The sequence below is a fragment of the Bactrocera oleae genome, chromosome 3 (genome assembly GCF_042242935.1).
Source record: "Bactrocera oleae isolate idBacOlea1 chromosome 3, idBacOlea1, whole genome shotgun sequence".
Taxonomy (NCBI): Eukaryota; Metazoa; Arthropoda; class Insecta; order Diptera; family Tephritidae; genus Bactrocera; species Bactrocera oleae.
In genome coordinates, this window is record NC_091537.1 from 12,535,829 (window position 1) to 12,555,892 (window position 20,064).

The 20,064-nt window shown below is 36.5% G+C and overlaps 4 protein-coding genes across 4 annotated transcripts; 3 read left to right on the forward strand and 1 right to left on the reverse strand.

Annotated features, from left to right (window-relative positions):
* Positions 1-1,122: 1,122 nt before the first annotated feature.
* msl-2 (male-specific lethal 2) lies at positions 1,123-6,894 on the forward strand. Its single transcript, XM_014237509.3, has 3 exons — positions 1,123-3,286; positions 3,352-4,069; positions 4,181-6,894. The coding sequence occupies exons 1-3, from the start codon at positions 1,724-1,726 to the stop codon at positions 5,134-5,136; spliced, it is 3,237 nt and encodes a 1,078-aa protein (XP_014092984.2). The 5' UTR covers positions 1,123-1,723; the 3' UTR covers positions 5,137-6,894.
* Positions 6,895-7,330: 436 nt separating this feature from the next.
* On the forward strand, positions 7,331-10,538 carry LOC106619428 (uncharacterized). The gene is made up of 3 exons (XM_014237510.3): positions 7,331-7,610; positions 7,697-7,986; positions 9,157-10,538. The coding sequence occupies exons 1-3, from the start codon at positions 7,520-7,522 to the stop codon at positions 10,150-10,152; spliced, it is 1,377 nt and encodes a 458-aa protein (XP_014092985.1). The 5' UTR covers positions 7,331-7,519; the 3' UTR covers positions 10,153-10,538.
* A 22-nt stretch (positions 10,539-10,560) lies between these two features.
* Sec5 (secretory 5) lies at positions 10,561-14,451 on the reverse strand. The gene is made up of 11 exons (XM_014237500.3): positions 14,281-14,451; positions 14,097-14,221; positions 13,426-14,040; positions 13,138-13,352; positions 12,939-13,073; positions 12,735-12,882; positions 12,513-12,679; positions 12,010-12,449; positions 11,301-11,606; positions 10,820-11,236; positions 10,561-10,738 (listed from the first exon to the last, which is right to left on the reverse strand). Exons 2-11 carry the CDS (start codon positions 14,203-14,205, stop codon positions 10,600-10,602), a joined length of 2,691 nt encoding a protein of 896 aa, XP_014092975.2. The 5' UTR covers positions 14,206-14,221; positions 14,281-14,451; the 3' UTR covers positions 10,561-10,599.
* A 96-nt stretch (positions 14,452-14,547) lies between these two features.
* On the forward strand, positions 14,548-18,162 carry Cog3 (conserved oligomeric Golgi complex subunit 3). The gene is made up of 8 exons (XM_014237513.3): positions 14,548-14,794; positions 14,852-15,388; positions 15,454-15,992; positions 16,080-16,219; positions 16,285-16,575; positions 16,646-16,824; positions 16,891-17,469; positions 17,532-18,162. The coding sequence occupies exons 1-8, from the start codon at positions 14,633-14,635 to the stop codon at positions 17,952-17,954; spliced, it is 2,850 nt and encodes a 949-aa protein (XP_014092988.2). The 5' UTR covers positions 14,548-14,632; the 3' UTR covers positions 17,955-18,162.
* Positions 18,163-20,064: the final 1,902 nt, after the last annotated feature.

The window sequence follows — 20,064 nt, forward strand, 5'->3', positions numbered from 1 at the left end:
AATTGTGCGCCCCATGGATAAGCATCACCTCGTCATCGTATGTAGGTATGGATGTTTAGACCAACAGTTCGATGGGCAAAGGCATCTTATGATCGGCTGATTCTTTGCATCATTTCGCTGATGTGATACTATCATTCCTAATGGCAATATTTATCGCAATTTTTTCATTTTTTATTTTTCTTCTATAAGAACAGATGTGATCGCCAACGCATTTACACTTTCAATGTATGTGTATTATAATATTCTTCTGTTTACGCGTAGATTATTATTTTTTCACCTTTTAGTTTACTTGCCACAAAGGTGATGATTGAAATGCATAAATAATCGAAGGATTCATTGACTTTTCCCTTAAATTCTCTCGCTAGGCTCATTTGTCGGAAACGCCGCTATGGGACCACTAGGGCATATAGCGCCCATACAAACTGACCAATCAAAATCAAAATGAAGATCTCTTTATACATTTTATGCTATAAGAAATTCAGCTGTGAAGGGCGAATCGGTGCAGTCGAAGTTAACGTTTTTTCTAGTTTAAGCTCTATAAAACTAAGCCACCTGCTAACGATAGATTTACGCAAACCTCTGTGTGTTAAAAGTTACTCGATTTCGATTCTCTAAAATATTTAAATTACCAATAGTAATATTTTATCAGCTATAATAAAAATTAGCGCTAACAAGTTTTGTAATAATTATATAATGTAAATATTACAATAATAGTGGTCATTAATACAATTCCATAATTTGCATTCCGTCAAAGACGGCACTCACCGGAAACACGAAAGTACAAAACAGCGTTCATTGAATACACTGCTTTTACCATTTATGCGTTTGTTTTATGCAACTATATATTCCAAATATTAGGATTAGCTTATATTTTGATTCGCTAAACAATTCCTTATTTGTAAAAGGAAATTATGTTTTCGAATAAAAATTACACTTTTTCCGCTTTTCTAGTTCCTTTGAAGCGGCAAATTATAACACTAAAGTTGGCTGCAATTCTTTTTTTTCTTAAATTGGCTAAACCTAATTTTCAAGTTTTACTACGTACTGTACTGAATGAGATGAACGAAGAAAAGAAAAATGTAAAGAATGTCAACAAAGTGAATGTCAAACATAAAATGAAATGCCAAAAAACAATCGGCGAGTTTTGCTAGTGCTTTATCAGAATTTTCAGCATTTTTCAGCGCAATTTTTATTTTGCATTACAATTTTCTAAATCAAATTGGAACATAAACAAACTTTTTCTAGCAGTGCGGATGTGAAGTGCAAAGCTATATATAATTTGCAAATATTATCCGCAGAAGAATTTTTGTGTTGAATTATTGAGCGCGTGTCAAATAAAAGCAATTAACAGCCGCAAGCAATCGACGTTCTTTTGGTGACATTATTTTCAGTGAATAAAGTTTTTATCGCAAATACATATATGGCTGTTGTAGAAATCAATTCCATCGTTACCTTTTATGAATAATTACTTATAAAACAAGTTAAAAGTGTTACAAACGGTTTATAAACGCTTTTCGACCATTGATCGCCGGTTGTTAGCGCCATCGATTTTGCAACAGCTTCTCTAAGCCAATAACAACAAAACATATGTAGAAAACAATAAATATATATACATATAAATAGTTTGTAGCGAATATGGGACAATAAATTGTTAAGTGTCATTATCACTTTATTTGCATCTGCTAAGTGTTGTACCAAATCATTCTATCAACTGTGTTTATTGATGTTTTCTGTAGTCAGTGGGAGTTTAAGTGGCGGTAGCGGTGTTGGTGAAGAGAAGCGTCTTGACGCAATGAACGCTGTTTGTGTTTATGTTTCTACAGCGCAACTAGTGTTGCAGTTTGATACCACTGAAAGTAACGGTTTTGGTGAGCAACGCATGCATGACCTTAGCCGCTTGTTTGGGCAACTAAGGCAACTACTTTCCTGCGCTGTTTGTGCCCGCCTTCTAAATGATCCGTACGAGCCTTTAAATAATGCGCGTTGCCAACACAATGTGTGTAGATTATGTGTCCGTGGACGAAAAGCACTGCGCCCCTTATGTATCAATTGCAAAGATCTGCAGGATTTTAAGACATATACGGAAAATAAAACTATGCGTTGCCTTCTGCTTTGTTATAAAAGCCTTTGTGAGCATTTATTGTCCTCGAATTTTTACACTCATCTGAGCCGACAAAAGGCTCATCAAGCGCTGACTTGTAGTGGAGAGAATGTTTTCGGTGTTGCGCCAATGCCACATATGACAACTTGTGGGGATATTATTCAGGAGGGTGCGCGATATGATGATATATTAAACGCTTTTAATGCTGACTTACCACAAATGGGGCCTACAATTAAGTTACAAAATACGCTTCTAACAATACCAACGGCTGTTACAAGTGTACAGAATCAGTCAACACCAAGTGTCAGTGCTGTAACGCCGTTGGCACCTTTACTAGTGCCTCAGAAAAGGGTTCAAACACATACCGCTCCTCGGCTATCAACTTCTCCAATAACACCCGCGCCGACATCTAGCAACTCCCTAACATTGTTACCAACACACACTGCTATCATCAAGCGGGAACAGACAAACAACCATGGAAGCTCTGCCACACCAACCAATCCGCACATTCTAATGACATCGAAAGTTAATGTGACAAACCAACAACAGCAACAGGCACACGGTCAATCACATATGTTGTATGTTAGGAATATAAAAACAAGCGCCAGTGAATCTAATAACATACAAAACCCACATTTATGCGCTACCCAATCAATTGTGGGCACCAGCAACAGTAGCATTGCTTCACTGTCTGCGCCTCCCACAATTACATACGTTGGTCCAAACACACCCGGTATTGTTGTACCAATTGTATCTTCATCCGCTACCACCACTGCACCCTTGACGATAGCATCAGCTAAGCTGCAATCGCTTAAACGTCAACTCGCTCAAGCGCAAGCACGCGGCGGTGCACCAATCAGTATAGCTTCAGCGGTAAAAGCAGCCAGCATAACTAACTCTGACACGAACGCGTCTGTTACTTTTAAAGTATCTGCGTCAGGTACGCCCACGACTTCTGCAATCATCTCTTCGGCCACCACAGGTGTAGTAGCGTCACCCACATCAGTTACCAGCGCAACTGCGACTACAACCACTGCCACTATTACTTCACAACAAATACGTAATCCACCCTCCATAAAAACGGTTTCCAATGGTTCAGCCATGTATTCTGTTTTATACACTGGCGTCGGCAATAAGATTACTATTAAAAGAAAAACCGATGGTGATGAGGAAAACGGACAGAGAGTAAGTTTTATATTTAAATTGTAAGTTAAACACAGTTTTATCAACTAAAATTCGTTTATTCACAGAAGACGGTCGCAACAGCAATCTCGCCTGTATCAGCGCCCGCATCAACACCAGCGGCAATTGCCAACTCAGTGGTTACAACACAGCAACAATCTCAGGCAAACAAACTGAATGCGAAACGAAGAGGTTGTAGATGTGGCAATGCTACCCCAACGCCTGGTAAACTGACTTGTTGCGGTCAACGTTGTCCCTGCTATGTGGATTCCAAGTCGTGCATTGGTTGCAAATGTCGTGGCTGCCGAAATCCGCATCGACCGGATGGTGGTAAAGTGCGCCCGGTAATACCAGAATTGGCATGTTATGAAATTCAAGTGGCAGACGAAACTCCAAGATTAAGTCCAAGTGAGTTGCAAGTGGGTACCACGTTAACCACACGTGCGCACAACACTTCGACGGCAACAACAACATCACCCCAACAACACACAACGCATCAACAGGCCATAACAATTGTGTCTGAGCAACAAAGCACTTCATCAAGCGCATTATCGTCACCGTCAATAGCAACAGTAACCTCACAACTGCATTTGACGCCGAACTCCTCATCACCGTCTTCCAAAGGAGCAACGCTAATACCATTCATTAGTTTGCATCCCATTTCATCGCAGCAGCAACAACAACAACAAACGCAAACGGTTACCACCATCAGTAGTAACCAACACCAAACCAATATGTTGCCTATGGAATCTGTTCTCATACAAAATGCTGAGGGTAAATACCAAGGTGAGCCTAAACAAGCAGTTTAGACAATTCAATTTAAATTTAAAAAAAAATTGATAATTGTGAATAATTTGTATGCCGTTTTTTCTTCTTCTTCTTTTCTACAAATATTAGTTGTAAATGTCTTAACTACCGGCCAAGCACACCACCAACACAGCAATTCCAACATCCAGCGCATTCATAGTATACCCCAACTACAGGTGACTTCGTCCGCCAACGGCAGTAGTAACCATAGTAACACCTTATTGAGTAACATGACAACAGTAAATATTCTAAGCAACACGAGTACCAGCAACACAACAACATCGCCGATTACGGCAACGAATAAAAGCACACACCAAAGTGTGCTGCTGCAACAACAGCCACACTTACAACAGCATCGTGTACAACAACAGCAACAACAGAAGCATCATCAGCAACAAATACATGGACAACGGCTTGTTTCGTCGCATTTAATTACCACATCCGCTAACAATACCTCAGCATCTGTGGCAAGTGGCAAATATGTAGCAGCCACTTCGTTACCGCTGCAACTACAACATCATCATCATCATCAACAGCAGCCACAAATGCATAATAACACACACACACATACACAAAACCAACAAGTAAAACAAAATATTGTAACAATGCGCCCAGCAACGATCAGCAACAACAATATGCATCATGCACAAACACTAACACCAATACTATCATCCTCTGCTACAACAATCACGCTATCACCAATTATTGTCTCCTCCTCACCTAACACCTTCAAAGCGGAAATGTTTTCTGATTCCATGGAATCAGAATATTTGAACTTCACCACAGGCGCTGTCACGTCAACGACCATGGTGAATAGTGGTAGTAATAACACAAATATGTTATCCACAATTTATAGCCACAGTGGCCTGTCAAACGCTGCAACAAGCACCCGCATAACGTCTGTGCCATCACTGAGTAGTGGCAGTACGGGTAGCGGCAGTGGCAGCGCTAGTCGCATGAGTCTGGGCATGAATATGAATATTGGCGGTGCGGGATCACACATAACACCCGCTTTAGTGGAAGTAATTGAAGCGAGTGATATGTAGTTTGACAATAATAAGAAAGTAGGCAACTAGCTCGGTAAGCGCCCAAGCGCCCAGATTATAGGAGAAAACGATATGATATAAAGAAATCTAGTAATGCGCGAAACAGGTAACTTCAAGTGTATGCTTGTCCAAAAGAACAAAAAGTAAAAATTACTTAAAACTTTCTTATATACTTGAAACTATTAAAAGCTCAGGCAAATAAAATACTAAGCTATTAAATTTTCTTAAAATGAAGTTTTTGAAATGCTAGTTTAATCATTTTATTTTGAAAATGTATTTCGAATTTTTTTTTATTCAGTTTTCATGCGCCATTTTGTTTCAAAAGCGGCTACTTTAGTGCAATTATTTATTATGCGTAAATAAATCAAATTTATATATTTAGTTAATTTGGTCAACGCTACTTTATCAATACGGCTAAAATGTATATTTAGTACAAAACATTTTTTTTTAATTAGCTACCCCATTTCCAGTGAAATGCAAAAGTGTCTTTTTCAACTCGCATGAGTATAAAAAAAGAATTATTATAGAAAACGAGAGCATAAAAAGCACATTAGAACTTTTAATGCAGTGGCTAATAGGTTTGGTAAGACTTGATCAAGACGCACACCAAAAATACTTGTAGGATGCGCAGCTAGGAAAACGTTGTAAGCGTAAAGCTATAATTATAACGGGCAGTTGTTGATGTGTATATATTTATTTATTAGTTTTATTACACTAATATTTCATATTTAAAGTCTGAGTTTAGGCAAATTTTTTAATTTGTACATGTATGTTAGAAATAGTTCGGAAATAGTTTGGAAGTGAAAGCCAACAAATAGCTTAATTTTTTGCCAACAAAAATACTCTTCATTATATTTATTCAGTCTATGCTGCTGCTTCATAATTGTAGCGTGCATATTTAGCTCAAAAACTTCCACAGAATTTGCCAAATCTCAGTTTAAAGCACTGCTAGAATTAGTTTTTCTTTTTTTTTTTTAATTTATACATATATATATATTTTTTTTTTTCAAAAACATTATACTTATTATAATGTGAGTTACTAACTCGTTTTGGGCTGCTTGCCAACACCAGTTACGTGTCTGTATTTTTGCCTAATTTAGGCATTGCTTTATGCTTGCAAACAAAACATAAGCAAATAGGCTAGTTGCAATATATTTTATATAACATGATGATAATGTTGTTGTATTATATACATATATCTATATATTATATTATATTATATATTATATATTATATATATATATATATATAAATGAAATTTCATATTGAATTAGTTCTAGATGGTTTCGAACAAATTGTAAAATAATTTGAATTTTTTGTTTATAAATTAACATAGTTGTAAGTTTAGCGGTAAAAATTTATAGGAAGCATAATCAATGTTAAAATGATTTGAATGTTTTAAGCGAACTTCATTGTTTTAATTGTAGAGCATTTTTAATACATTTGTAGTACGCAACGGTAATTTTAAATTTAAATCAAACTCGAAGCATTTTTGAAATGTTAAAATTAAGTTAAAGGTGTATTTGACCAAATCTATCACAGCATTAAACACAAAGCACAGACATACACACATATATACACATTAAAAAAGATATTTATATATGTAGGAATAAATGCATACCATATACATATTAATTAGTATGTAATAGTATGTTTGTATGTTAAAATTTATTGTATACTTTTAAATTGGAGTAATTAAGTTTTAAAATGAATCTAAATCGAATTGGGTAATAAATGTAATAAATTATTAAACAAAAACGAATTTATATTATGCAATCGCTGTTAAGGCGTTAGGCGTAGTCAGAAACATGAAAAAGATGCAATTTTAAATAGTTAATAATTTTTGCCAATAAATTATTTAATCTTATAAAAGTAAAATCGTGGTTTCATATATTTCAATAATATTGCTTTAGGAAAATGCAAATAGAAAGTGAATTTTTGAAAATTCTGACTACTCCTAACCTCTTAAGTTTTGTCCAACGGTAACGTAATTTTGCTACTTCAAGGCAGAGCAACACAAATTATGAATATATTTATAAAAATCATATTTTGCACGCTGCTAACTCAATCCGAAACGTCTCTTGTTGTTAATCAAAGTTCTTAATCTCAGAGCTGAACTCAAAGTCGCTTCATTGCCGCTCACTTTCTACACTTACACGCAAGTGCATCTCAAAACGACTCCTCCTTCAGGCTACTAGCAATTCATGACGCCATTTGTGTACCGAACGTCGTGGCGCGCACAACTCAGAACCTAAACGCCGTTAGAGTGTCATCAATATTTTCAGTATTCAAAGACTTATGTGAATAAGTGAATTTTTTTATTTTCGTGGATGCTGTTAATTTTGTGCTGATAAATTGTTGTTGTTTTCAATTCATAACAAACATGCTTATGCGGCACACATGTCTCGCGTTATCTTTCGCTTTACTATTTTGCTTGGATCTTAGTGAGGCGCTCATACGCGATGAGGATGTTGGTAAATAAGCACTACATATTCATGCACCTATACATACATACATAGTACATTTATGTGATTAAAAACATTATTGCATACTTCCATAGACACAAAAGAGGAGTCCAACACAGACATTGACTTGTCTAGTGATGCAAAGGACGATCATAATGTACGCGTAACTGAGAATCGTTTGGCGGCGCAGCTTTTCGCCATCCTGGAGCATTACAAGCAGGAGGATCCGCTCGGTTTTCCAGGTGCGCCCATTCCAGATCCCATGGAGGTGCCGGATATACGCAAAAGTCTCGGTATGGGTACGTTGAGTATGATAAAGGTGAAAGCGTATGGTTTGTCGAAATTTCGTATTGACTCGGTACAAGCGGATCTGAAGGAAATGAAGGTAAATATAAGAGTACATATATTTAAATTTAGTAACATGAAAAGTTTTTATGAATTATACAAATTTATAAATTCAAAATAAAATTAAATATAATTTAGCTGTTCGATCATATCGCCTCCATTGATAAGATCGAAACGCATTTGAAAATCGCTGATAAGTAGGAAAGTAGATAATATGTAATAATGTGTGTTTGTTGTTGATAACATTAGTTTCAAATATATGTAGCGAGAGCAATGAATCAGTACTCAGTGCTAAGTTCATTATATGACGCGCTCAAACAAAAATTTTAATTAAAACAAGAAAAAAAGTTAATTTCGCTTGCACTGAAGCTAGAAAACCGATCGCAAATAAATATGTTTCCATACAAGAACTTGATTTTGATCAGTCAGTTTGTATGGCAGCTATATTGTTGTTGTTGTAGTGGCACCAAACATTGCTGAAGTAATTTTAAGGAATGCTGCCGTTAACAGTCCTTGGCCGGATAAAAATTCATATCCGTACCCGTTACGTAGACCCAACTGTCGTGGGAACAGTATGGGTATACAAATATAGCAGCTATTATAAGCTATGCTGGTCCGATCTGCACAATTTGTTCAGGGACTGTAACGTTTACTTGCACAATAAACTATGATAAATTTCGTGCAGATAACTTGTCAAATAGAAACGTTTTCCATACAAGAGTTTAATTTTGATGGGTCAGTTTGTATGGCAGCTATATGCTATAGTGCCTCGATCTAAACAATTTCTTTGGATATTGCGCTATTGCTTGCAAAAATAGTACATGCTAAATTTCGGGAAGATATCTTGTCGAATAAAAAAGTTTTCCTCACAAGCATTTTATTCCGATCGTTCAGTTTGTATGGCAGCTATATGCTATAGTGGTCCGATATTGGCGGTTCGGATATATGAGCAGCTACTTGAGGAGAAAAGGACGTATGCAAAATTTCAAATCGATATCTCAAAAACTAAAAGACTAGACCTGAATCAACGCACCTCCTCACGCTGATCATGCGTATATATATTTTATAGGGTCTCCGATGCTTCTTTCTGGGTGTAAGAAACTTTATGGCAAACTTAATATACCCTGCTCAGAGTACATATAATTATATACAAACTTCTTTTATATTTTTCATTTTAATATTGGCATCTTCAAATTTTATTTACTTTCAGGTCGAAGCCGGTATACAATTGGACAAGATGGACGTTCGTGGCATGTACACGCTGAGCTCACTGTTCACCCGCGCTAATGGTCCATTCACAGTTGTGCTGAAAAATGTCTACGTGAAGACGAATGCGGCACTGGCTGTCGAAAGAGATGGACATTTGACTACGGAACGCATAAAAATGGATATTACTTTCGGCGATATGTCTATGGATTTCCAAAATTTAGGTTTAGTTGGCAATTTATTTCAAAGCGTTGTCAACTCTGCACCCACACTCGTCTTCGATGCCATGAAGCCGTTCATGCTGCAGGAAGCGGATAAGAAATTGCGCGAAGAGATAAATGGAAATCTGGAAAAATTCTTGGGTGACCGACTTTTACCCAATTCCATATCACCACTAGATATGGCCATAGCCGAGGGTAGAAGGAAAGTACGCGATATGGGTTACGATCCATATCATTTACCCGACTATAATCGCACGGCTGGCATATTCACCTTTCAGCTGGTGAACTCGTGGATTTGGGGTGTGTCGAGTTTCTATCGCGTTGGCGATATGTCGGTAACCATGCAGAATAATACCATTAAATTACATTTCCATGTGGGCACACAGGAGATTGCCGGCGAAAGTCATTGGGAAATTGATTTTGGGATCGGATCTCGTACAGGCGTATTTAAATTTTCTGTTCAATATATACGTTTTACCGTCGATTTGAGCCAATCGCTAGATACACGTAAGCGTCCACAAATCAATGATCTACAAATCGATTTGGGCAATATACAAATACGAAGTGATGGTGCCGGTACCTTGGACTATATTGCGGAAGCCGCTGTCAATATTTTACCCAACTTATTACGTTATCAAATTATGGATATTCTAGAGAATCCTGTGAAAATGCGTATACAGGAGAAATTCGATTCAATTGATGTTGAGAAGGCGATCAAGGAAAACTTTGAAAAGTTCCAAACTATGGGTGATGACTTCTCATTTGATTTTAAGCTGTAAAAGGTGAAATACTGTCTAACCAGAAAGTTAGAATTTTTTTTATAAAATTATTTGTATATATATAACACACTATTTTGAAGAACAAATTTTGCTTAAATGTAACCGTATATTTTATGATAATAATAAAATGTTGACATTAAAAAAAAATTGTTAAAAACCGGTGTATATATATATAAATTAATCGAACACAAAGACCATGCTTCCTTATATAAGCCGAAAGTTAATACTTTTGAAATATATAACGGGTATCACGATTCCAAAAACTCACAATTATAAGAAAATCATACTGAATTCTATATGTTTATATATATGTTTATTAAGTTTATGCATTTAAGACATTTGTTTCGAATTGGAATAAATATTTGCATAACCTTAACGGTAATCAATGTAAGTGTATATTATATCTTAAGACTAAATATTATGCTAAATTCTTAGTCACTACGAAATTTATGGATCCTTGACTGAAAAGCACATCAATTGCAGTTTCATGCAAGTCTTAACACGTTCCAATATTTCATCGCTCTTTCGCAATTGCTCACCATTAAGTGGTGGTTTTATAGCCTCCAAGGCTTCGAGAAAATAATTTCTGAAAATTACAAACAAACCAAATTAAACAAGAATTGAGAGCGATACAAAACAATAGTGAAAACTACTGAAAAATACTTACTTTCCCGTTTCGTTTGTATAAAATTTCAAGGCGTCCCTTATCAAACGTATATCTACATTAGCTTGAATGGCGCCTGTGTAGCTAAATTCTTGCACACAACTCATTAAGCGTGCCAACTCCTCCGAAACGGTAAGCACAATCGGTTCAAGTATGGGACGCAACAATGCCGGCGATATTGTGTATATTTCGGAATAAACACCCACTAAGTTGTCACAGCATTCGTGCGCGTATGGACGCAACTTGCCGATTTCCATTCCGTTATCCCATTGAAAGCGCCCCAAATACATTGATGGCTCTATTGTACCGACCAATGGATCCACTTTGTGTTCCACATATGCATCCAAGAGATTTGTAAATAACTGATTAACGGAATAACGTGACGTTTCAATAGCCAGCGTCGGCAATGGGTAACCATATCTAAAATTATATAATGAAATTAGTTCAGATTTAATTTTGTTTTTACTTTTAATGTGTTTGGTACTTGACAAATATATCGCCAACGTGTGGAAAGAAACTCTTGTTGCAATATGCACAGTTGGCGAGACAACAAAGCATACGCTGCTCCCAGGTAATAACGCTGGAATTCCAAAAACGCCCAGACATAAGGGCGCTCTGCTGTACATTTGGATAGCCAATGAGTTGAGACATGTTGTGAGTTGGTGTCTCTTCGTCGTGTGACTGGTATGCCAACTCTTCAATGACACCACAGAAGGTGGATAAAAATTCTTGCAAACGTTGTGACACTTCCCGCTGTCCATCCGACTGTGGTTCCAGTAAGTTACCTTCCCTAAATAACAAAAAAAGAAAAAAAAAATATATATAAAAAATTTTTGTATAAAAAACGATATATGTATGTATATATACAAAAAATATATATATAAAAATTTTTTTTATAAAAAACGATATATGTATGTATATATACAAAAAATATATGTATAAAAAAAATAATTTTTAAATATATATATAAAAAAAAATTTTAAAAAATTTGAACAAAAAAAATTAAAAATAGAAATAAAAATACTTAAAAATTTAAGAAAAATAATATTAAAAAAAAATTAAAATCAATAAAAAATTTTTAATAAAAAAAATTAAATACGATAACGAAATTAAATGAAAAAAAATTAAATACAAAAAAAAAATTTTTTAATTAAAATTAATTTGATTTTAAAAAAATATTTTTTTGAACTTACCTTATTTCTGGATTCATGCAAGCATTTTGCGCTTCATCCAGCGTCTCTAACAGCAATTTTTCCAAACAATTTGGTAACATTGTGGCGCCTGGAAAGTCCTCTACGTCCATTTCCCAAGTTTCTTCTTCGCCTAACTTCTTACAGCGGTCACTAGCCCGTTTGAATGTTATTGAAAAGCAGAAAATACGAATTTCATCGATTAATTTCTGTATGATGTCCAACGCTTCAGATGGCAGATCTAAACGTATTAGAGTGGCGTATGTTATACGCGTATAACGCAAGCACTGCGATATCCATGGTAGAAACTGATGCGTGGCCGATGATGAACCGATGGGCCAAGCCAAACCTGTTGTTTGACGCAGCGCACGCAAATCCGACGCAATTAGCACAGCGACACGCAAATAGGCGCAGAATTTTTCAATTGCATTTAAAATCATACGCTGTGGCAAACAAAAAGTATATAAATACAAACGTATGCTATTTACAATGGTAATGTAGTTTACCTTGAAATCACCTGGCTTAGGATCGTGTGCACCACGTAGCTCTCCAGTGAAATATAATTGCCCTAAGCGCCATAAATCGGGTAATTGCGATGCGGCGATATCACAAATTTCTTCACAGAACAGCACACGACTATGTGGCTGATTGGTACTATCGCGGTTCTTAGATTCTAAAATAATCAATATATTAAATAGAAGCATTTAACGGTTAAATAAATAGCACACTTTCTTGTCCACTAGAGTCCTTAGATGCATACTGTTCAAACGTTTGTTTAAAGGTATATTCCAAATACTTTGCACGCGCTTCAATGGCATCCCAAGCGGGATCAACATTACGTATGCGATCACCAATGCTCGTACCGCTTTGTTGTACCTGAAAATGATTATATTTAAATAATTTACCAAATCACATAAATATTGCGTGCTAACCTCAAGACTGGTTAATGCCTTTATTAGTTTCTTTTGCTGTTCCACACTTTGTGGCATCTTGACTACTTTTTCATGTAATTGTTTTCGTATCTGCAGGATGCGCTGATCCACCTCCTCAAGTACACGTCGAAACATCTGAAAATGACCACATTATAAATATGGTAATCCGTATAAATGTAAAATATTTATCTCAGCTTACTGGTATTTCAGTTTTTCCAAACAAATTCTTGGCACGCGCATAATCATTTACAACAATATCATATTCGCCTGCCTCTGCACGGCGTTCAACCGAATTCGGTAAACAAAATAAAAATTTATGACGCGATAGAGCAAAGAGAACGGCGCGGGTTGAATCTGCTTTTTCTTTCCGCCACAGTACTTCCGTAAAGATATTTTTTGATTCAGTTATGGAATCTATTGAACACCAATTATAAATATTATTATAATATATTCCAATAAAATATATATATGAAAATTCAATACTTACTCTCTATAGAGTTCTCAAGCACATTTAGAGGCTCTGTACCGAAAATTCGTGTGTCTTCTTGCAATTTGTCTTTTATATTCATCAGAGTATCTAATTGATCAATCACAGAACCCGCATTTGACTTTAAAAATGATAACTGCCCCTCTTTTTGACTTTCCACTTTTCGCTTTAAATATGCTAGACCAGCTTTTAAGTCCTCAAAAGACGTAGCCAAGTGATTTTCAAGCAAAAACCACGATGGTGAAAAGTTCTCTTGCGATAAATCACCACTTGCTTCGGGAAATAGGTCACGCAAGTCTTCTGGTATTTTTTGTTCATTGCCTTCAATGGACAAACCGAGTGGATCTTCTTGTGTCAACACCGATTGTGCCAGTGTACGTCGACCCCAAGCAAAATTTTGCGATGGTGACTCTTCTATCCATACTGCCGACTCTTTTAAAGGACCTATGGTTTCATGATAAGCGCGAAATTGCACTGTCGATGTGCCTTCACCACCGCTAATTGTTGTGACAATAATGTCACCTTTGCCCTTTGCGGGTCCTGTGCGGGCAATTATTTTATTTGCCGATTTCCATTCGGCCGACAGCAAGCAATCAGAACCACAAATTTTCAGACCTGCAAAATAGGGCGTTAACATAAATGCATAGTACGCGATGCACGATATAGCTCACCTATGAGATCAGTAGCTCTAGTGCCCAAGAACTCTCCACGTATTATAACACGAGTTCCTGGAGGACCCTCTTTGGGTGAAAGACCAGTTACGACCGGTTGAGGTGCCATTCAAAATCTAAGAGCTCTAAAATTTAATAAATGAAGTTAATTGAATATAGCAATTTTCAAGTGTCAGCAAATTACTTCAGAACGTAAACAAATGATGTCGGCAATGTTGCAACTTCCATACAATTCGTACCCTTGCTTTATTATGTACAAAATAATTTAAACAATTTTAAAGTTATATGGATTCACATATGTTGTTTAATCTACACTTCAACAGGCATTTTTAATCTACAAACAGAATATATTGTTTTCTATTTATTCAAAAAACCACCCGCACAAAAAACCATAAAGTCGATATGAAAATATCGATTAATATTTTGTTTCTAAACATCTCTACACTATTGACGTTAGTTCAGGTGCGCGAAACAAACAGAAAAGATAACAAGAAAAATACAAGCAACTATTTGCCAGCTATTCTGATTCGGATGAAATGGATGACGTTGCCGTGGTGCAGAGTGAAAATGAAAATTTACGAAAAGTACGGACGAGATTGCTTCAGTGGGAGTCAAGTAGTGACGCACTTGCTCCTTTAAATCCCTTACAGTTGGAATGTTTAGATGTAATAGCAAATCAGTGCCGAAACTTCAAAGAGGTAATTACCACCGCACCCTTATAAATAGCAACACTTGGATGATGTACGTTTCTTTAGGTGCAGTCGGAATCTACATCCATTGCAAGCGCTGCAGATTCCACAATCAAAGATGACAAAAAAAATATTAGTAGTTCAGTGAGTGCCAGCGCCCAAGAATTGCAAGCTTTGCCAGCTCCTGGTATTAATAACACCAGAGACTTTCTCCTATGGTACGATCGTGTCAATGAGGAAATTACTAGACATGCAGATGCTCAATATTATCAATACTTGCAACAATTGGAACAGCGGGATGCGGAATGTGGAGAAATTTTGGAACAAATCAACTCTGCAATGCAGCAGTTGAACACCTTAAAAAATGAATATGAGACGGTGTCGCAAAAAACTAGTGCTTTAAATACAGCTAGCGAACAATTGACGGAGGAACAGCAGCGTTTACATAAGCTTGGCGAAGAAATACAACGACGATTACACTATTTCAGTCAAGTAGAACTGCTGCATCAGCGACTGCAGAGTCCTACACTATCGGTGGCAAGCGAGGCATTCCGTGATTGTTTGGATCGTATCGACGAGTGTCTAGAATATATGAGAGCCAATGTAAAGTACAAACTAAAAAAACGAAACATTTGTAACATAACAATAACTGTATTTATTATTTTTAGCCTAAGTTCAAAGATGCTGGTTCTTATACAGTGAAATACAAACACTGTCTGGCCAAAGCGGTGACTTTAATAAAAAACTATACAACCGTTATTATGTCGCAAGCTACCGCTGCCACTTTACATCCAAAACAAGCGCACTCAACAACGCTCCAAAACGCAACTGCAAACATTTCGGACACTGAAAAGAAAAATAGTGCAACTATAACAAATAGTGCGCCGGATGCCGCATTCGCTTTATATTATGGCAAATACCAAACAGCTGCTATAAAGATTAAACGTGTGGCGCAGTTAGTTGAATCGCGTTTAGAACGCAGCGCCGAATATGAGCAACTGCTGGCTGAAATGCATCAAAACTATCTAAACGAACGTGCACTCATTATGTCGCCCGCTGTGAATAAGGCGATACTGGAATTGAAAGCCGCACATAAAGGTGACCATTGCGCGCTAACCCGTAGCGCTTGCGCTTTCCTAGTGCATATTTGTCAAGATGAACAGCGTTTATTCTTTCAATTTTTCGCCTTAGGCAGCGAACAGTTGACGTAAGCAAGCTGCATAGAGTATTTTTATCATTATTATTATTATTATTTTTAATATACTTCAATTACACGTAAAATTGCACTTTCTAGCACTTATTTGGAGGGTCTTTGCACCATATTGTATGACACAATGCGACCCTTCATTATACACATCAACCACTTGGAAACTTTGGCGGAAATTTGTTCCATTTTACGCATAGAAATGCTCGAGGAGCATGTACAACAAAATCGTAAGCTATTCACTGCAGTCGTTATTTTAAAAATTGTGTAAAAAAAAATTTTATTTACGAAAAAGCTGGCGCGCTCGAAGCTTTTGCGAACACTGCAAATCAACTACTTCAGGATGTTCAAGAGCGTTTGGTGTTTCGTGCGCATCTATATTTGCAATCGGACATTTTAAATTATAATCCATCAGCTGGCGATCTGGCTTATCCAGATAAGCTGGAAATGATGGAGAGCATTGCATTGTCGTTGCAGGAAACACAGCATATACGACGTTATGATTCTCGTTCATCGCTCAATTCGAGCATTTCAAGTGCAATAGAAACGGAAAGCGTCGACACCGCAAATCGTCAGCGAAACATAAGTAAATTAACAACGTTAAACTTGTAAGTTTCATAATTACTAATATTTTGTAAAAAAAAAAAATATTACAGACTCTTCTCCAGCCGACCTCCACGGCATGTGGTATCCAACCGTACGTCGCACATTAGTGTGTCTTTCACGCCTTTACCGTTGCGTAGATCGTCCCATATTTCAAGGGCTCTCGCAAGAGGCACTTAAACTTTGCATACAAAGTGTCTCCGCTGCAGCAACGAAAATTTCCGCAGCCAAAGTATGAAACATTTTATTATAGCAATACTCTACCCATATACTAATCTCACTTATAATTAAACCACAGTCCCCCATAGACGGCGAACTATTCGAAATAAAGCATCTTCTTATTTTGCGTGAACAAATAGCGCCTTTTCGTGTAGATTTCACCATCAAAGAGACTTCGTTGGACTTCAGCAAGGTGAAAACAGCGGCATTTGGGCTGCTGCAAAAGCGCAAACAGCTCTTCTCAATGGGCAGCAATAATGCGCTACTCGAGTTCTTGCTTGAGGGCACACCACAAATTAAGGAGCATCTGTTGGACTCACGTAAAGAAGTGGATCGCCATCTGAAAATGGTGTGCGAACAATTTATAAAGGATGCGGTGCAAATGCTCGTTTCGCCCATATTAAAGTTTCTCGATAAAGCGCAAACGCTCTTACAAACTAAGGACAACAAAAGCACGACAACTGAAAAAGACGGCGCAGCTGCAACAAAATTGAACTACGCTTTGCGACAGAGTGCGTGGGCGAGTCCACAGCAAATTAGCAGTATCATTCAAGAGACACAGCGTTTAATAAAGAATAAATTAGCGTCACTACAACGTTCCATGCAACTCTATTTAAGCAATCGCGATACAGAGTTTATAATCTTTCGTCCGATACGAGTGAGTATTGCGATTTATTGCATCGTTAACTGTATAACATATTTAAACTTAAATTACGACAGAACAACATCATTCAGACATTCGTTAAACTGGAGCAACTACTCTCCACAAATGGTTACAATAACGATGATATGACCATCACCGGTTGTCCAACGGCCGAGCAGGTGTCTATATTATTGTCCAGTGCAAGCATTCTGGCCACAGAAGGTATTGTAAACTTCTCCGCAGCGACGCGCAAGACCAGCACCTCTTCGAATGAGGAAGCGGCGCATGCGCGACGTATAAGCTTCGAGAAGCGTGTATCGTTTGAAGGCGGTGTTATGCCGCTAGCGACCATGGAAAATCTACCCGAAATGCCCGAATCTGGTTCCTCAGCCGCTTCACCTGCGCCGACAACGCTCTCAGAGCCAAATGATAATGATACAACTGCAAATGATAATGATACAGCTACAACAGCGGAAACGGAAACGCAAGCTATTGTGTAGCTCATTTTGTAAGCGTTTAGACCGTTAGTTTCATATGTCGTATATGATTATGCGTATAACACATGCAAAACAAAATCTTAATTTGTTTTACTAATACTTAGTTCACATATGTTGTTGCCTACCCTTAATCTTAAAGCAAAATTATATTCCATATGTCACCTACTTATATGTATTAATAAAAATAATAATATACCTATAGTAAAATATATTCATGTATAACAAGGACTATCTTTATGCGGTTATATCTAGTTGAAAGACAGAAAATCGCGTTTAATTTTAGAAATTTTTATAAAGGCATTTTGTTTAATAAATATGTAAAAATAATGTACTTCAACAATCCGCCATAAATTTTGAAAAATTCTTCAAGCGGCTACAGGATTAAGTCGATATCCAGTTGGAACTTCGAAACAATTCTCACAACAGCCGGTTCTACGTTACCGGAATTTATTCGGATTATACACAACCAAGGGTTATTATTTCGTGGATCTAACCCTGTTGGTACCATTAATAACAATGATTTTCGAAAAAATGTCTGGCGCTAAGAAAGCGCCTAACATTGTCTCAAATTTAAAAATTAAATTTTAAATTTAATAATTTAAATGAATTCATAAGAACTAGTAAAAATTTTAATTTTTGACAAAATAGCGGATTCCAAACAAAAAATTCGTTTTTTGTAAAAAAATTGATACTACAGGGTGGCTGAAATAATCGAAATTGTTATCAAAAATTTTATTCCCTAGTTTATCGCCTGACAAATATATCTAAAAAGGTGCTGTGAAAATTTCGATCGGTCCAGCCGTTTCGTACAATTTTCATTGCCAACTCTGAAAATAGCGTTGCGAGAAAAACACGTTAAAAGTTTTGAGAGCCGATTACACTAAGTTAAACAATTCTTACGCTGATATCTCCGAAACTATTTATGGGAACAACTTCAAATTTTCGGCGAATATTCTCAAATATATGTACTTTCGATACATATAAATGTATGTAAAATAAAAAATCGATTTTTTTAAATTCACTAGTGGATATAACCCCTTGAAACTTGAACAATGATGGTAGCTAACGAAAACTCTTAAAATCACAAAAAAAAAAACGTTAACTTCGTTTGCGTCGAAGCTATAATACCCTTCACAAATACAAAATATTACTTGCAAGAACTTTGATCCGTCAGTTTGTATGGGTGCTATATGCTATAGTGACTCGATCAATTTCTTTTGAGATTGCACCGTTGCTTTGGATAACATTCGAGACCAAATTTTGTGATAATATCTCGTCAAATGCAAAAGTTTTCCATACAGCACTTTATTCCGATCATTCGTTTGTATGACAGCTATATACTATAGTTGTCCGATTTCGCACATTCCAACAAATGAGCAGCTTCTTGGCGAGAAAAGGAAGCTTTCAGTTTGATATCTCAAAAACTGAGGGACTCGTTCGTATATATGGTATACAGACGGACACACATACAAATGGAAATTACTAAATCGACTTAGTTCGTCACGCTGATCATCTAGATATATACTTTATAGGGTGTCCGACGTCTCCTTGTGAGTGTTACAAACATCATGACAAACTTAATATACCCTGTTTAGGGTATAAAAATCATTGTTCCTATAAACGTAGATATGTAGTTGTTGTACCATTTTATCGGCTTATAGGTGGTTCTAATAAACAGGGTAGATGGATGGCTACCTCCTTTGGCTTTTAAGCAAATATGAGCACGAACAACAAAAAAAAATTTTTTTTCTAACAGTCGGACCCGTATTTTGATCTGATTAGGGACTGTTAACTCGTCAGCATTCCTACAACTTACTTCAGCGATGTTTTCTGCCACTACAACAACAATAATATATATATTTTTTTTCTAATAAGTATTAGTGAAAAAAGTACAATTCTCATTTATTCATTAGATTTTTCAGATTTTTCACATAAAAAGGACGGATACAATATCGCTTATAAAAACATGTCTTATAAAAGCTTCTCGTTTGCAAATTACTTGCTTAACATTTCTTTGTATGTAGTGGTGTGTGTATATATAAATTACATATACTTTTTACAATGTCAACTTAACCTCGGTTTAATTAGTTACATAGTATACATATATGTAAGT

Excerpts from the sequence above, each read along its gene's own strand:
- Sec5 (XM_014237500.3), bottom strand. The coding sequence starts at position 14,205 with ATGGCACCTCAACCGGTCGTAACTGGTCTTTCACCCAAAGAGGGTCCT. Across the intron at positions 13,353-13,425 it reads GCTTGAGAACTCTATAGAGA|ATTCCATAACTGAATCAAAA; the intron begins GTAAGTATTGAA and ends GGTGTTCAATAG. Across the intron at positions 13,074-13,137 it reads TTGGAAAAACTGAAATACCA|ATGTTTCGACGTGTACTTGA; the intron begins GTAAGCTGAGAT and ends GGTCATTTTCAG.
- msl-2 (XM_014237509.3), top strand. The coding sequence starts at position 1,724 with ATGTTTTCTGTAGTCAGTGGGAGTTTAAGTGGCGGTAGCGGTGTTGGT. Across the intron at positions 3,287-3,351 it reads ATGAGGAAAACGGACAGAGA|AAGACGGTCGCAACAGCAAT; the intron begins GTAAGTTTTATA and ends GTTTATTCACAG. Across the intron at positions 4,070-4,180 it reads TGCTGAGGGTAAATACCAAG|TTGTAAATGTCTTAACTACC; the intron begins GTGAGCCTAAAC and ends TACAAATATTAG.
- LOC106619428 (XM_014237510.3), top strand. The coding sequence starts at position 7,520 with ATGCTTATGCGGCACACATGTCTCGCGTTATCTTTCGCTTTACTATTT. Across the intron at positions 7,611-7,696 it reads CATACGCGATGAGGATGTTG|ACACAAAAGAGGAGTCCAAC; the intron begins GTAAATAAGCAC and ends ATACTTCCATAG. Across the intron at positions 7,987-9,156 it reads CGGATCTGAAGGAAATGAAG|GTCGAAGCCGGTATACAATT; the intron begins GTAAATATAAGA and ends ATTTACTTTCAG.
- Cog3 (XM_014237513.3), top strand. The coding sequence starts at position 14,633 with ATGGATGACGTTGCCGTGGTGCAGAGTGAAAATGAAAATTTACGAAAA. Across the intron at positions 15,389-15,453 it reads TAGAATATATGAGAGCCAAT|CCTAAGTTCAAAGATGCTGG; the intron begins GTAAAGTACAAA and ends TATTATTTTTAG. Across the intron at positions 17,470-17,531 it reads TAATCTTTCGTCCGATACGA|AACAACATCATTCAGACATT; the intron begins GTGAGTATTGCG and ends AAATTACGACAG.